Genomic DNA, 17,671 nt, shown 5'->3' with positions numbered 1-17,671 from the left:
TGAGAAGTCCTGTACTGTCAGCCCCTGTAGACTAGGGATAAGAGAGGCCAAAGCATCTAATCACAGACAACCCTGGTCAGAAAGAAAATTTCTAGTAGCCTAGAACATGCCCCTCCCCTCAAATCCTTCTAAAATAGCTGATACAGGAAGAAATCATAGTACTGAAAGAAGAAGAATAAATTAAAAAGTAACTTGCCCAGGAGCTATACAAATATATCATGAGATGAAAGGGGGAAAGGAAGAGGAAAAGCAAATGGCAAAGGAAGAAAATGCACAGGGAAAAATATTGTCAGAAAGCAAATAAAAAGTGTGGCCAAATATACTACAACTAAATGCAAAATATTAATGAATCAATCATCTCTATAAAATAAGAGTGTAAAGCAGAGATGCAAGTTCTTGGCAGACTATGTGATAAGACAATAGATGAAGTCAGCTCAGGCTAAAAAAAAAACAAAAAGAAAAATTAAAATATTTGACAAATGAAAACTACTTTGAAAGCAGTACAAAGGAGAACTGATATAGTAAAGGAAAGGCAAGACAGGCCTAAGAATTGCAAAGTAAGATTGAAATAAGCAGAGTTTAAAAGGCTTAGAGATCATGTTTATACATATGTTCCCAAGAAGATAATTGAAATAATGAAACAAAAGAACTTCAAGAAAAAAAAAAAACTTGAAAAAAATGTCTGAAAATAAAAGAATGCTTGGATTTATAATTTGAAGTGGCACGCTGGGTAACAGGACAAACTGACCCAGAGCACACACACACAACATCAAGAAAGGCACATCACAAAAATCTTAAAAAGCAGTCAGAGAAAAAAGACATCAGAAAAAGGAACAAAGATAATAAGGACAGTAGATTTCTCATTGGAAACAATGCAAACAAGAAAGTGGTAGAACGACATCTTTGATGTACTGAAAGAAAAAGTGTCAACCTAGAATTTTTTTTTTTCTTTTTAATTTTATTTATTTATTTATTTATGGCTGTGTTGGGTCTTTGTTTCTGTGCGAGGGCTTTCTCTAGTTGTGGCAAGCGGGGGCCACTCTTCATCGCGGTGCACGGGCCTCTCACTATTGCGGCCTCTCTTGTTGCGGAGCACAGGCTCCAGACGCGCAGGCTCAGTAATTGTGGCTCACGGGCCCAGCTGCTCCGCGGCATGTGGGATCTTCCCAGACCAGGGCTCGAACCCGTGTCCCCTGCACTGGCAGGCAGATTCTTAACCACTGCGCCACCAGGGAAGCCCCCAACCTAGAATTCTTGACTCAGCAAAAAATAATCTTTCAAAAAATGGATGGAAAATAAAAACTTTTTCAGATATATAAAAGCTGAACAAATTCATCACAAGCAGACCTGTACTACAAGAAATGTAAATGTCTTTCAGAGATAAGGAAAATGATATCAGATTGGCAAAAAAAAAGACCCAACTGTATGCTGTCTACAAGAAACTAACTTTAAATTTAAGGGCAGAGATAGTTTAAAAGTAGAAGTATGGAAAAAGATATTCCATGTGAACACTAATAAAAAGAAAGCCAGAGTGGCTATATTCATATAAGACAGAATAGATTTCAGAGCAAAGACTATTGTCAGGGATGAAGAGGGAGGTCATTTCAAGTAGACAGTTTCCTTACATTTCCCCTTTGGCTTTCTTTGTCCTCCATTTCTTAATATCCTCTCTTTATCCTTCCCTGTCCCTCTATGTGAAAGAAAAAACTCTAATGACACCAACCAATTCTCCAATCTCCAAACAATTCTTACAATCCAATTCTGACATTAACTACCTGGAATTAGTGCAGACTTCACAGGTTAAGGGCTTAGTCCCACGTGACTGCCCTCACTTGAGATGCTAGTTGCAAGCCCCGCATTGTCCACCTACACTTCTGACCACTGGCTATAAATCAGATTCTCATGACCCCCTCCTTGAGTTCAGTAATTTACTGTAATGGCTCACAGAACTCAGGGAAGCACTTACATTTACTGGTTTATTATAAAGGATATAAACAGCCAGATGAAGAGGTACACAGGGCAAGGTCTGGAAGAGTCCTGAACACAGGTGCTTCTGTCCCTGTGGAGTTGGGGTGTGCCACCCTCTCGGCACATTATGTAGGTGAGATTGATTAAATCATCAGTGATTAACTCCATCTGCAGCCCCTCTCCCCTCCCTGGAGGTTCGGGAATGGTGTGTTTGCTTTAAAACAAGTTTACCATTTGGAAAATTGATTCACAGAAATGTCATCTTTTTCGTTCTCTGTATTTTATCAGGAACCTTGGAGTGATGGTGTGTTCCTCCCTGTGTGACTTGGGTGGGGTCATCACCCCCTTCCTGGTCTTCAGGCTGATGGAGGTTTGGCAAGGCTTACCACTCATTTTGTTTGGTAAGACGTCATGAAACATTTATTATTCCTTCTTTCCAGCTCAGTGTGAGTACTCGAGAACTATTTGATGAGCAAATGATATCCCCCAGCGAGTGTACAGAAGGGAAGGATGGTGCCTGCTCTTTCACTGGCTCCTGGTTCACTCTGTCTTGCTTCACAGGGAAGATAAGATGCTGTTCCTAGAAGGTGGGCCAGAGGTTTATGTCCTATGGCTCTGGAGTCCAATAATTCATTCTATGCAATAGAATCGGAGAGAACATTTGACATAGCCTCCTGGTTTCTTATGAATTTGACTCCCAATTTTTGTGTATTTAACATGTAATTACTAGAGGTTTGAAGGTGCTAGTTTATCATCCCTGTTCCGCTTCCAGATCTTAACAATTGACAGCAGACACAAGGGGACAAATGGGAATCAAAGTTTAGTATCAGCTTTGTTACTGATTATATTGGGTTAGAGAAGGAGGAGGGGACTCTCCCACCTCTCCCCAAACCTACCACTCGGTGGAGGGCAAAACGGCTGCCCATGTAGAGAGCTGCCATGCCTGGGCCCAGGCGAACCCACGAGGGGCGACGGGGGGTGATGAATAACGAGAGAGGCCCACACTGCCCACATACATATCACCTAGGCTCCATATCAAATGTATATATGGTAACATAATATTTATATATAGTAACTATAATATAATGTTATAGTTTATATATAATGTATGTTATAAAGTATGTATTATATAATTATATATTATTATATATTACAACAAATTATTGTATATAATATATATTATAGTTAACTGAATATAAACGATAATATATAAATTATGGTTAGTATATACAAATACTATATTATATTATGTTAAATTAATATAGTATTTTATATATATAGTAACTAGTCAAAATTGAGTCCCGTATTGTTTTTGAAGTACCTGAATCAATAAATCCCCCTAATACTTAAACATCAGTTACTGTAGAACTATATACTTATGTGGAAGTAAAACAAAGACAATATTCCCTTTTCTTGCTCTGCCATTTCTCCAGTTATCCTATTGCTTTAATTTTCTAGATGTTCCCAACTTTTTAAAAGTGACCCTCACACGTGTGTTACCTAGGCATCTCTTTAGTTAGCTGTCATCATATGTAAATGGTATTGACCATGCTCTAATGGCTCCATGTGAAATCTGTCTCATCTGAAGCGGTTTTGGGGCTGGTTGCCGGGGGAATGACGCTGCTTCTTCCGGAGACCAAGGGGGTCGCTTTGCCGGAGACCATCAAGGACGCGGAGAACTTGCGGAGGTGAGCCCTGGGCGCTGGGGCAGACAGTCATCTGGTTTAAACTGTGAGATAGAACGATTTGTCTGTGATCCTGACCACATGGTGCACCAAGGTCCCCAGGTCACCCACAGAGTTAACAGCTCTGAGTTGGAAGCTATTTTTAAATCAATCTTCTGTCTTTTTAGCGATTGTTGGTTCAGATTCCTTAGTGACTTTCTTCACAAAGAAGAATGACTTAAAACTTTCATTCCTATGATGGGGACAAGTGCTCAATGGAGTCCCAGGTCCTACCCTTAAAGCCATAAAAAAGGAAAGGAAGAAAGACAAAGCGTTTGATGATGTGGTCGTTACAGGCTCGGTTCTCTGGATCCCACAGTAAGGACACACGTGTCCCTGGGAAGTAGAGAGTAGACTCCATGGACTCATTAAGGCCTGGGTTCAGTCCAGGGGTGGTCGCCTACTTGGCCAAGTGACTTTGGGAATGTCATGGAACCCTATAACCTTCATTTCCTCACCTGAAAAATAGTCACAATAATACTTAACTGAGAGGGTTGCTGTGAAAGTTCAATGAGATAAAGTAGGTGATAGCGACTAATCCATTGCCTGGCACATAGTAGGTATTCAATAAATCTTAGATTCTCTCCATTCTTCTTGCATATGGTGTGATTTCCTCAGTGACTCTCAAACTTAGTATGCAGAAGAATGCAGATTCCTGGGCTTTCTAGGTTTCTGACTTGGTAAATGAATGGGGGAACCCGGAAACCCGAACTTTTTTTTTTTTTTAACTGACTTATTTTATTTATTTATTTATTTATTTATTTATTTATTTATTTATTTATGGCTGTGTTGGGTCTTCGTTTCTGTGCGAGGGCTTTCTCTAGTTGCGGCAAGTGGGGACCACTCTTCATCGCGGCGCGCGGGCCTCTCACTGTCGCGGCCTCTCCTGTTGCGGAGCACAGGCTCCAGACGCGCAGGCTCAGTAGTTGTGGCTCACGGGCCTAGTTGCTCTGCGGCATGTGGGATCTTCCCAGACCAGGGCTCGAACCCGTGTGCCCTGCATTAGCAGGCAGATTCTCAACCACTGCGCCACCAGGGAAGCCCCGGAAACCTCAACTTTTAATGACAGTCAATACCTGTTCAGGCCCTCTGTGCTCCTCACTTTGAGGAAATCTGCTTTTCTCAGTACTGATAAGGCACAAACACTCTATCTTAACTGTAAACACATTTTGTAATTGCTGACAATAAGCTTCTTTTTGGTCCCAAGTGGTAGACATATATAGCTAAGGTTGACTACCTGATTTTAAGATGTTTCATTATAATTTGTTAATAGGCACTTTGTCATCTTTTAAGATGTTGTGTTTATCCCTTCACTCCATCGTCATAGCCATTCCTGGCCTGCCAGGTGAGGCCAGGGGCTTCTGCTCTGAGCCCAACACCTCCCTGTTCGCCCTGTGTTCTTGATAATGCCCTGCACAAAGTATAATCATCACTTATTTCATTATCTGTTTTCTCCACTATCCTAATTCCATAAATAGTGTCCACAGTCTATTGCCGGAGAGATCATTTCAATGACACCTTCTTCCCTACTTTCCAGGAAACAAGGTCAGGGAATGGGAGTAGTGGTAGCTCTAGCTAACAGAGGGCTCACGGTGCGTCAGCTTCACTGAGTTTCAGGTGCCTTCTCACCGCATCCTCTCAAAACATTGCGAGGCAGCTCCTGTCATTAGCATACCCATTCTACAGATGGAAGAAATAATGACAGATACCCTCAAAGTCCCCAGCTTCAAAATGGAACGTTGACTGTCAGGTGATGGAGTGAGGCAGCAACACAACAGGTGCTCTGTGTGAAGGGTTGGCAAACTCTTTCTGTTAAAGGGCCAGGGAGTAAATATTTCTGGCTTCGGGGACATTCAGTCTCTGTTGCCAAGTTCTGCCCTTTCAGCATGGAAGCAGCCACAGACAGTACACAAATGAATGGGCATGGCTGAGTTCCAGCACAACTTTATTTATGGATGTTGAAATTTAGATTTCATCTAATTTCCAAGTGTCAAGAAATAATATTTTATTTTTGATTTTCGAAAACTATTTAAAAATGTAAGAAACCGTTCTTAACTCACAGGCCATAGCAAAACAGGCAGAGAACCAGAACCGGTCACTGGTGGTCTCTGCTGACCCTTCTCTTCTTTGTCACCTGCTGTCATTGTTCTCACCTCTTCTTTTGAGACTTATTCCTGGGTACAACTTTGCAACAGTTTCTTAATCAAGCCATTATACATTTTATTTAATTAATTAATTTTTAATTAATTAATTAATTTATTTATTTTTGGCTGCACTGGGTCTTTGTAGCTGGGCACAGGCTTTCTCTAGTTGCGGTGATCGGGGGCTACACTTTGTTACCGTGCGCGGGCTTCTCATTGCAGTGGCTTCTCTTGTTGTGGAGCACAGGCTCTAGGCGCACGGGCTTCAGTAGTTGTGGCACGCGGGCTCAGTAGTTGTGGCTCGTGGGCTCTAGAGCGCAGGCTCAGTAGTTGTGGCACATGGGCTTTGTTGCTCCGCGGCATGTGGAATCTTCCCAGACCAGGGCTTGAACCCGTGTCCCCTGCATTGGCAGGCGAATTCTTAACCACTGCGCCACCAGGAAAGTCCCCCATTATGTGTTTTAACTTAGATTTTTAATTTTTGATTGCTACAGGAAAGCAAAGCCCAAAGAAAACAAGATTTACCTTCAGATCCAAACATCAGAATTCAACTCGCAGGCACCCGAGAGAGATGCTTCGCTGGGGACCGGGTGACAGAGATGAGGACAGAGTTATCATCTGAAGAAATGCTCAGAAGCCCTAAGCTTTTCCTCCTACTTGCCTGCCCCTAAGTCAATATCAGTTCTAAAGAACACTAAGTGTGCCTTGTTTTGTTTTATTTTCTTTGTTTTAAGTCTCTCAGAGCCCTGGCTGTCTTTTATCTACTTACCCTTTCCAGTGAGAGCTGTTGGTGGTTACCAGGTACTTAATTATCTAAATTATTTGGAAGGTCCAATAGAATTTAAATACTGTTATAAAAGAGGCCTCCGTAACTGGTTTCCTAGGATAAGTATTGTTTTATTCACTCTCTGAGAGAAAATGTCTTTGTATTTGTAGGTGCCTGTGTTGGCAAAAGTATTTCAACATATAGATTTCTTGGAGGGCACTTGGTTTTTAAGCATGGTGATTCCTCCAGCAAACTCCCGCCCAGCCCTGCTTACACATAACGCTCCTCATCCAAAGGCCAGGAGCATTGTGAGCTTTTTAGGGAAGACGTTTCTGCCACTTACTTTCTAAGAATACTTTATTCTATTTCACTCTTGCTTTTAGTTCTTGTTGGAGATACTAGAAGATGAACTCATGCCAACTATGGAATATCACAGTAAATACAGCAAAAAGAGGAGTTCAGTTTACTGTGAATTAGTAGTAACTGGTTCAAGGTCTGGTTCAAGAAGAGATTTCATTCCTGGAGTACACAAAGACTTAACTAATTTCTTTAAGTGTGAGACAAACCACAAAGACAACATACTGGGCACCCTTCAGAGTACATTGGGGGAAAAGAGATTCTAATGTGAATTGGAGGCATGATCAAAGACCTGTGGTCATTTTATAAACACTTACGGCCAGATTGGCTAAGCCAGGGGATGGCCTCGGGGACTTGAGATCTCTGGATTCTGTCCTGGATGGCATCTGACCTTCCCCTGAGAATGGACGTGGGCTACTTGGAAACCTGAAACCGTGCCCTTGGCAAAAAAACCACAAACACTAAAAATCAACTATACTTCGATTAAAAGATTATAAATAAATAATTAAGCAAAACAAAAACACATCTGGACCCATGGAGGGGACCTAGCGCTTCATTTCAGCTTCTCCCAAGCAAAGCCCTGACTCTGTATCTTATCTTTTTGACCATCGCAATTATACTCTTTACTGGTAACAAATATGTAAATTGCAGGCTTTGAATCAGTTTTTCAAATGTGTATTAAAAATGGCCTGTCTAATCTTTCTTAGAATCCTTGGGCAAAATTCCTGAGGAAGACTTTAGACAGAGAGGGGTCATCGTTAAAACAACAGAGAAACCTCTGTCTTTCTGCTCAGAAGACATGTCTGGACAAATTAGATGGCCCTGTTTCTGGAAGAGAAGCAGGTCAGGCTTTACTTGAACAACACAAGGGTTTGCATCACAGTGTGGTCTGTCTAAACAGTGAAGGATTGCGTGTCTGCAGACCCAGGAGCAGCTCCTATGTGTCAAGAGATGACGTTGGGCCTCTTCCCTTCCTGCCTTCCTCGCTGTGGCTACAACGAGCCAATGTGAATCCCATTAGAGGAGGGTGGAGGGCACAGATGGCTTGTGAATACTTGCAGAGCCCGGGAGGTGTGACTCAGGCCTCAGAAAACAGAAGAAGCTCCTGGAAAGGGCGTGGCAGCCAGGGGCCCCCTCCTTCCCGGCAGCTGTGAAGTCCTGTTCCTTCAGCAAGCATGTGCTGAGCGCCTGCTGTATGCCTCTGTCATCTTGGGCTCTCAGGAAGGCCGAAGGCAGCTGCAGGGCGTGCTGGGAACAGCGCCCACATGGGCATTCACAGTAGGAATGAAGCCTTTGTGAGGCCATTTTGGTCGTATTGTTAGATGAGGAGGGTCAGCAGGGCCAACCTTTTAAGCAGGTGGAGGGATTTGAGGGTCTCGAAAATCACCTCCCCAGTCCTGCCCCAACATTTCCTTCAGTGCCTGGAACCCAGCCATTAGAGATTTCTCCCTGCGGGTCTTGAAAGCCAACCACTGAGATGGAAGAAAACGAGCAATGGGGACGGGGTTGCCTGCCAGGTAGGAGCCGAGTGGAGTGGGGACTGGAGGGGCGGGGACGGTGCCTGAAGAGGGCAGGTGACCGCAGGGCAGGAGGTGCTCCCTGTCGGCCTCACTCCCTGGGGCACCACGTGGCCATAAAGCAGCAGCCTGATGTCACAGAGGAGACCCGACCCTGGAATGAGCTGGATGTGACTCCCAGGCCTCCTCTACCATCTACCGATTTTATGGTTTGTCCCAGCCTCCATGCCACCTGGTCCCCACATCTGCGTCCTGCAGGGACCCGCCGAGCTTCCGCTGGAGAAGGAACCGAGCCATCCCACCAGCTCCCCCCCTGCGCCTGGTTGCTAAGGGCAGTGTGTCCTATTGTCCACCCCACTTTGGCCTCCTCCCTGCAGGTGAGGGTTCAATGTCTGATGCTTCAAGATGTTGGTGGAGCTCCCAGGGGGTACATTAGTCTGGGTTAAATTTGCCTGTAACTGAAATCCCCCAACTATCAAAGGCTTCAACTGGATAAAAGTTCTTCCTTTCTTATATTCAAGAAGTTCGAGGCTGCCTGCCCAGGGCTAGTTGGTGGCTTGGGGACAGCCCGGGTGCCGCCGTCTCGTTGCTCTGCTGAGCAGGGCTTCCCAGGTCCCAGGTGGCTGCTGGGATGCGCCCATCATATGCACACACATTGCAGGGGATGGACCACAGCATGGAGGACAGGCTTCCCTTGAGGACACTTCCTGGAAGAGTGGGGAATTGAGATAAAAACTAAGTTTGAGAAAAACAAGATTACATTTCTCACACGTTTGAATTTTATGGCCTGAGAACTCGTGGAGTCATGCCCTACACATTGGTCTGCAAGTTAATATTCTTCCATTTCAGGCCACATGGGTCTGAGTCTTTTTAATGACTGCATAGTGATGCACTGAGCGAGAGAAGTTATTCAACCATTTCTGTTCCTAGAATTTGGTCCCCTTCACTGGAAATTAAATGACGGGGATTTTGTTGGCTTTCCTGCTCCATCTCGTTTGCCATACCCCCTCTGCCTGGCCTGACTCTCCTTGGGGTGGCCAGGGAGCCGTCAGGACAGCGGCCCGACACTGCCTCCTGGCCAGGCTTTCCCTCCCAGATGGGGCAAATGGGCTCCAGGACTCACTGCACTCGGTCACCCTCAACAAACCCTTCACAAGCTCCATTTTAACATCTTCTCTTTCCGGTGTTTGTCAGAAGGTCCAGACAGTATAGAATCTATCTCTGCTCTTCTAAGCATTTTGTGTGCTTAAATGTATTTTTCTTGCTGAACCAAATCTGGTTTGATTCATCTTACGAAATCATTCTGTTCCCTCTCTCTGTTACATTTCACGTTGCATATTACATTACATATAAAATCATCCCAAACGTACATGACTGCATATGAAATTTCTCAATAGGTACATTTCCCAAACATCTCAGTTAAAAATTTTGCTCTGTCTTAATTAAATAACTCCCTACCCACGAGGTACTATACTTACCCCTCAAATGCAAGCGCACGTGTTCTGACCTTCTGCCCCTTGAGGAATATGGAGGGAGGGGGATTCACTGTCCCCAAGGCTGCTGTCCCCTTGGGGAGTGGCATAGTAGGTCCCAGGGACCAAATGGCCTCTTGTTTAGCAAATCTGCCTCCCTTGGCCCTTTTGGGCATGAAAGCTGGGTTGGGAAGGAGATAAGAAAACAAAGAGATGGCTAATCTGTAATTTATAAAACTGGAAGCTCAAAGCTGCCTTCTAGATTAAAAATGGAGGGACAAAGGGGGTCTTTAGAAGAAGGGAAGGAAGCTAGAATGAAGATGTGGGAATGAGGCGCACATCTGAGCAGGCCAGCCCCTCAGAGGTCAGGAGGTCTCTCATATGCATCCTCTCATCCCAACCATGACACCCGTCCACTGTGCTTCCCCCAGTGGCCTGAGAACAGGAGGCCTGATCACAGCTGCTAAGTGCTCCAAAAGGGACGTACTGCCTGCTTTTCACACGCACCCTGGCTGGTGATGTCAGGATTCTCTGCTGGTTCCAGGAGGGTACAATGGGGGTATTTCAAGAGCTTGAGAACAGAGCTTGGTGATGCATGGGCCCATCTTCTAACCTCTTCAAGTCAGATGCTAGTTTTGTTTCCATCTAGTCCTGGAGGGAGGGTCTGGACTATTTAGAGGGTCACACTTGGTCATTCAGTTACCCTAGTTCAGAGAAACCTTCTCAGTGTTCCATCTATGTCTCAGTGACCCTCTAACTGTATTAAAATGTTCCTCCCCTTTCCAGGCCTAGATTTCAGGCCCCTCGTCCTCCATCTCTCTGACTTCTTCTCCATGTGCTGACATCCCCTCCGACTCCAAGCACTGGCGCTCATAATCTACCCTCTGCAATTTACCGTCCAGTCCGAAGGTCCATGTGTCTCTAACTGTCCAAAGAATGTTTGGTTTATAATCTGCTCTGCTATTGCAGTCCCAGACATTAATATTAGTAATAAAATCTAGAATAGCTCTTCATGAAAAGAAGTGCCCTTGAAACATTTGGTAGTTGACCTGTGCACGGCAGGCTTTTGTGGCCTAATCTTAGGCTCAGTCCAAATTTGAACTTGTGGCCAAGTGTCTTGGAAATACTTGTAATTTCACTCTTGGTTGAGGCTGCCTCTGCCCTGCCTGCTGAAAGAGTCAGTGGGACCATCTCATATGCACTCCAGGCGTCCATATTTTAGTCTCCCATACACAATTTGCTTGAAAGAAATTAAGATCCCAGGAAGAGTTGCTGTGGCTAGGCCTATAGGGCCAAGAAAAATTCAAAATTCAAAAGTGGGGGGAACGTTTTTGCCAAAGAGCAAAGACTGTCAGGGATGACTAAGGTCACGCTAAAAAGACAAAGATGCCTACATATGGAGGGCTCATAATGGCCAAGCAGGGACAATTTCAACATCATAGAAACAGTAATTAGAGTCTATTGGAACAAGCTGAGACTATAAAAAGAGTCACAATCCGTGATAATACTTAAAAGGAACAAATAATAGGAATTGAGCCAAGGAAAAAGCACACATGAGTTTCCAATAAAGTTTATAAGGCATTCTATTAATTGTTCAACACAACACAATATGAATTTGCTACTGAGGGTTAGATTAATGTCAAGGTTAACAATCATAAATCAGGAACAGATGTAGAAGGAAAGAAAACATGCTTAAAATATGTAATGTCTATGGTTTGATCATTTTAAATTAAAATATGTGGGCCATCCAGAATTAAACTGACCTGGAAACCAAGGTCAAAGCTTTCAGGGACTCATTCCAAGTTGAGAACGATAGGTTAGGAATAGAGCATGTAGACTTGCTTGGTCCACATGGGAAAAGATGACTCGAGCAGGGGTGGAGGGCTGGAAGATGGAGATGGGCTACAGAGGTCCATGGGCATTGCCCCAACCATGACTCACAATGCCAACAGGTAGCTGCTGCTGTGGGCCTGGCTGCCCAACAAGCCAGTTGTGTGTTGGGCAGAAACAGTCATGGAATTATCACCTTCAAAGATTAAAAAAATAATAATATTTCAAAGTGTTACAATTTCTTAATTCATCCTGAAAAAATGGAAATTACGAGACTGTTCCTTCCTACCTTATCTATCACACTCTAATAGTAATTAGAGTCAAACCTTCAAGTGGCACTATAAATCCCAGGCCAGCACCCTGAAAAATTCTGAAATTTTTGCAGACATGGGCTCTCCCCACTTCCTCCTGCTCTTGTGGACATGATCAGGGAGGGTGAAGACAGTGAAGGGGCCATGGCCCAGCGAGACCTGGTGAAGCCCACCTTCACGGGATTGTGTGGCACCCCACGGAGGAGCAAGTCCGAACTGTTGCCTTGATGATTGAATTGGAAGATAACAATCAGACATGTGCACTTAAAACAATATGTATTCTTCTTCTTTTTTTCAGAAAATTTGAGGGACTCACTTGATGATAATCCACTAACAATTAGCCGGAAGGCTAATAGGGGAGGGGCAGAATAAGGTGAAAAACCCATGACTAAAATAGATGACTAATAAGGACCTACTGTATAGCACAGGGAACTCTACTCAATACTCTGTAATGGCCTATATGGGAAAAGAATCTAAAAAAGAGTGGATATATGTACATGTATAACTGATTCACTTTGCTGTACACCTGAAACTAACACAACATTGTAAATCAACTATACTCCAATAAAAATTAAACACAGAAAAAAAGAAAAACCTATGACCCAATTCACGGGCATGGAAACATATTGTCCAGGGATTTGGGAAATAAAACTGATGACCCACTGTCATTTGAAATTGGGAGATTCTTGAAGATTTTTCCTTTTCTAGTACAGTCCCTGTGGACCAGCTGCTCCTGACATGGTTGTGATTGTTCAAAGCTGGAGACGCAACCCACTGCGTCTGACCACTGGAGTTCCAGGTCCCAAACCAAAGGCTGCCCTCTAACAAGAAAGATGGATTTCCATCTCATCCCAAAGGCTCATGGAAGACATACAAGTGGCCCTTGAAATCTTGTTCTGTGCTGGCTTTTTTTTTTTTTTAACTTTGGGTTTATTTATTTATTTATTTATGGCTGTGTTGGGTCTTCGTTTCTGTGCGAGGGCTTTCTCTAGTTGCGGCAAGCGGGGGCCACTCTTCATCGCGGTGCGCGGGCCTCTCCCGTTGCGGAGCACAGGCTCCAGACGCGCAGGCTCAGTAATTGTGGCTCACGGGCCTAGTTGCTCCGCGGCATGTGGGATCTTCCCTGACCAGGGCTTGAACCCGTGTCCCCTGCATTGGCAGGCAGACTCTCAACCACTGCGCTACCAGGGAAGCCCCTGTGCTGGCTTTGCTCGAAAGGACAGTTGTGCAATGTTGGACCACCACTATCTGTGGGAAAAGGCTGGGTAATTCTAACATTTGGTGCAGGAATCCTGGTTAATTCAGTCGCATAGTTTCTGGCAATGCATGTGTGAGAGCCACTGCATAGAAGGATGCAGAGATGCTGATTAGTTGTAAGTTAAAGAAAAATGACGCACTTGGTAATGACAAAAAAATCAACACCAAAGAAATACAGTGAATGAATTAATGACCCTAGGTAAAAATGCTCTTACCTAGGAATTGGATCATTACCCGATAATCATTATTGTCAGGCTGCACAAATGGACCTCTCTCACCCATATCCCCAGACTTTTATTTTGTCTTGGATAAATAAAGGCCAAGATCAAGGCATACTATGCCTCAAGAAGTACCTTAACTGCTTCCATCAATTGATCGATCCATCAATCCAACCATCTGCCATTAATTCACTTAGCAGCCATTAATAAACCCTCTATTATGTGCCAGACAGTTTAGGTACTGGGGATCCAGTCAGAGAAGAAGAAAGACAAAATCGCTTGCTCTTATAGAACTTAAATTCTAGTTGGGGGAGACAAATTAAACCAATAAACAAATGATTTAAGTAATTTCCAAAGGAAGTGAAGTCACACAGGACAACCAGATGCAGAGAGACTTGAATGTAACCTCTCCACCCCCCGGGCTAATTTAGTTTAAGTAACTCTGTAAAAAATGTTTTCCTCTTTTCTCAGATAGAGAATATGTATACATTTATACCTTGGTTCCTGAGAAGTGTATATCCCTTCTCTCTTCTGAGGAAGGATTAAAAATACATGTAAATCCTTTTATTTGATGTTCTTTTCTGCCCCCTGGTTGTAACACCTCTTCCTAAATCTATTTAGACAGAGAATTGTGTCTTAGTTTACTGTTCTTGTCCAGTAAGATTTGTTGACATTAAAACTCTGGGAGGCTGTGAGTGAATTTCTTTACGAAGCTACAAATTCTGCCTTCTTAACTTTCAATTGCTGGAGTGGAATGGCCCCCCAATTCCCAAATTTCAGCTCTAGGCAGTGGGCACACTATTTTATTTGTCTGCTTCTAGTGGGAACAACAGCTCAGGGCCTCCCATCTGCTCTTGTAATTTTCCAATCCCCATGCAGAAGGCTGAAAGCAACTCAAGTAATATTGAGATACTGTTTAGGTGTCACATTTAATCAGAAAAAAATGGGTGGGTGGAATCCTTTAACCAACATCAGACTTTTCTAAAAAATAAATTTATTTATTTACTTATTTTTGGCTGTGTTGGGTCTTCGTTGCTGCACACGGGCTTTCTCTAGTTGCGGCGAGCGGGGGCTACTCTTCGTTGCGGTGTGCCGGCTTCTCATTGTGGTGGCTTCTCTTGTTGCGGAGCATGGGCTCTAGGCCCAGGGGCTCAGTAGTTGTGGCGCACGGGCTTGGTTGCTCCACGGCATGTGGGATCTTCCCGGACCAGGGCTCGAACCCGTGTCCCCTGCATTGGCAGGCGGATTCTTAACCACTGTGCCACCAGGGAAATCTCCAACATCAGACTCTTGATGCCAGGACATTTCCATCTCATTGTGAGCCAAAGAATCAAAGTGCAGTCTGGCCGGAGATGGGGGGCAAACCCATTTTGCAGCGAATTTAATCTGTTCTAATATCCACTTGTCTGTACCCACAAACTTTGAAGAGTGACCCACACATTCTGCGTGTGTGACTATGGTGGTGACATTTCCATTTAATAACAAGAAACACACTCCAGGAAACTACCTTAGCTATTAATTCTAGGGAAAAAAAAATGTAGATTTCATAATCAAAAAAAAATGAGCACAGAAAACGTAACCAAACATTAGAAAGATTTAGGAGTTCAAGCCAAAATGACAAACACAAAAAGTGAGCTATCAGCGAATGTTTCCTTTTAAAAGAGTTCCCCCCACAAAAAGGGGAAAATTCAAGAAAATCTCTAATTCATGTCCTCTCCCAGTTTCTCGAAGATAATGAAGTCATGAAAAGAGAAAAGAAATTTTTAATAGATATACAGTAAGTCCCCTACATATGAACCTTCAAGTTGCGAACTTTCAAAGATGTGAACGTCCGTTCCATCAAAGTCAGGCGAGCGTGAAATTGCAGCTTGCCCTCCGTCTCCTGTTGCTGACAATCCTTCAGCTCTACCATCTCCCACCTCCTCTCCCTCCTCCAGTCAGTAACTCTTCTTGCCTGTTCACTCGATGCCAGCCCCTGGATGCCAGCCCCTGGATGCCAGCTGTTGTACTGTACTACTGTACCTTTCAAGGTACTGTACTGTAAGATTAAAAATGTTCTCTTTATTTTTTGTGTTTGTTTTTTATGTATTGTTTGTGTGAAAAGTATTATATAGCCACTACAGCACAGTACTATGTAGCCGATTGTGTTAGTTGGTTACCTAGGCTAACTTTGTTGGACTTATGAACAAATTGGACTTCGAACGTGCTCTCAGAATGGAACTTGTTTGTATGTAGGGGACTTACTGTATTACTTTTAGAAGAAAAAAATCTGCAATAGCAACAGAGGCAACAAAGAGCACATTGAATACTACAGAAAACCAAATTAGTGAATTAGGAGGTGAGCTTGAGAAATTCTGCTAGAATGAGGAGAAGTGTGGCAACGTGAGCAAAATGAGGAAAAAGATAAAAGTCAAGGAAAGCAGAAACCCTCGATGCAATACGCATATGTAGAATATTCGATATGAAGTTTCCTTTTGTTTTACCCCTAAGCTTGGGGCTTCGTCTGAGTTCCACAGAAAGCAGAGGAGTGCTTTGCTCGGGAATGGAATCTGGGCGAAGCTGGCAGTGTGGGAAGAGGAAGTGGGGCAGGGAGCCCCTTCCACACGGCAGAGATATGGTGATATCCAGAATTACTGGACCGAGACAAAAGACCTTCCAATCTAATCACACCAAAGTTACCCCACAAGCATGGAGACAATCCTGAACACCCCTAGAAGGTGGGGAATTCCAACAATGCCCTCCAATTTCCATCAAATACATTCCGGTTGAATTATCTAAAAGTGGAAAATAAAACCATTTAAAATACTAGAAGATGATATAGGCCAACATTTATATAATTTTGGTTTAGGCAAGACCTTCTAAGTATAATACCAATCAAGAAACCATAAAGGAAAACACACATAGATTTGTCCACTGAAATTTTAAAAACATTTCTGTATGTGAAAAATCCCAAATAAGAAACTAAAAGGCCAATGATCAACTCCAAGACACAAAGTGAGGATTCCATGCCAATCAAAGGGTTAATATTCTTAATATATAAAAGGCTCTTGCCTATTAATAAGCAAAAGTGGAAGATCCCAAAGGGAAGATGGGCAAAGGACAAAAATAGTCACGTTACAGTAAAAAGAAAATTGCCAAGAAATATGAAAACATGCTCAACCTCACTGCTCAAGGAAACGCAGGGAAAACAGCCATGAGGTGTGATCTTTTGCTGATCAACTTGGCAAAACTGTGTGTGTCAGTGGTGCGTGTGTGTGTGGGTGGGTGAGAGAGAAAGAGTGAGTGAGCAAGAGAGAAACTGTGTGTGGGGATGCGGACATGGAAAAGCACACTCTCCCGTGGCCTGTTGGTGGAATTAATTTGTAACACATTCTGAAGGACAATTTGATACATGCAGCAAAAGTCTTTAAATGTGCATCACATAGCTAGTAAATGGAAAACTCTCATCTCTACACTATCCCAGCTCTTAAGCACTCCTATCTACTGCCTCAGCTTTACTGCAGTTGCAGACACAAAGTAACAGCAGTAAAGACACGTCAAACCTCTCTCTGTCTCTGGCCTTCCTCACTTCTCTCTGACACTGTCTTCCCTCTTTATCTTCTACTGTCTATTCACCCCATCGCAATGACTTACCTAGTTTGATCTGTTGGAGAACCCTGTTTAAGTGGTTTAGTGGGACTTCCTTTCCTTAGAGACACTTGACCAATCCCCCCTTCTCTGGCATGCTTTAGAAAGAATCACTCACTAGTTGAACTTGGCCATGTTCTCTGGAGCCAAGTTTAAAAGAAGGGAGGGGGAATCTCTTTTTTAGAGTTTCCCTTTGTCCTCTCATTAAGTTAATTACTATCTCTGCTGCACTTCACATTGAATAGCATTCTCTTGCCCCTAGAAGAGAGAAAACTGTTATTATTTTAAAAAATGTGTTTGAGCTGAGATAATGATGTGTCAGTGTCTCACCCGGGGCAGTCAATTCCCACGTAGGGAAATTAGAGACAGCCGGGCTTGGGTTTGGAGGAGTCCCCAGAAAGCACCAGTGGCTGCTCTCCTTTGAAGACCCAGGAACAGATGTTTTCCTGGCCTCCCAACTCAGCACGGCTCAAAGAAAAAAGC

The 17,671-nt window shown here is 43.6% G+C and overlaps 1 protein-coding gene across 2 annotated transcripts in view; it reads left to right on the top strand.

Annotated features, from left to right (window-relative positions):
* Positions 1–6,531, top strand: part of LOC133102012 (solute carrier family 22 member 1) — a 33,028-nt gene extending 26,497 nt beyond the window's left edge. The window contains exons 9-11 of one of the 2 annotated variants that reach the window (XM_061206920.1): positions 2,257–2,369; positions 3,557–3,656; positions 6,328–6,531. In XM_061206920.1, the coding sequence (XP_061062903.1) occupies positions 2,257–2,369; positions 3,557–3,656; positions 6,328–6,427 (313 nt within the window). In that variant the 3' untranslated portion in view covers positions 6,428–6,531. The remainder of the gene's footprint in view (positions 1–2,256; positions 2,370–3,556; positions 3,657–6,327) is intronic. The other variant, XM_061206922.1, reaches the window with a different exon arrangement.
* The last annotated feature ends 11,140 nt before the right edge of the window (positions 6,532–17,671 follow it).

The sequence above is a fragment of the Eubalaena glacialis genome, chromosome 12 (genome assembly GCF_028564815.1).
Source record: "Eubalaena glacialis isolate mEubGla1 chromosome 12, mEubGla1.1.hap2.+ XY, whole genome shotgun sequence".
Classification (NCBI taxonomy): Eukaryota; Metazoa; Chordata; class Mammalia; order Artiodactyla; family Balaenidae; genus Eubalaena; species Eubalaena glacialis.
Note: the sequence above shows the minus strand (reverse complement) of the source record. Positions and strands in the feature narration are given on the sequence as shown.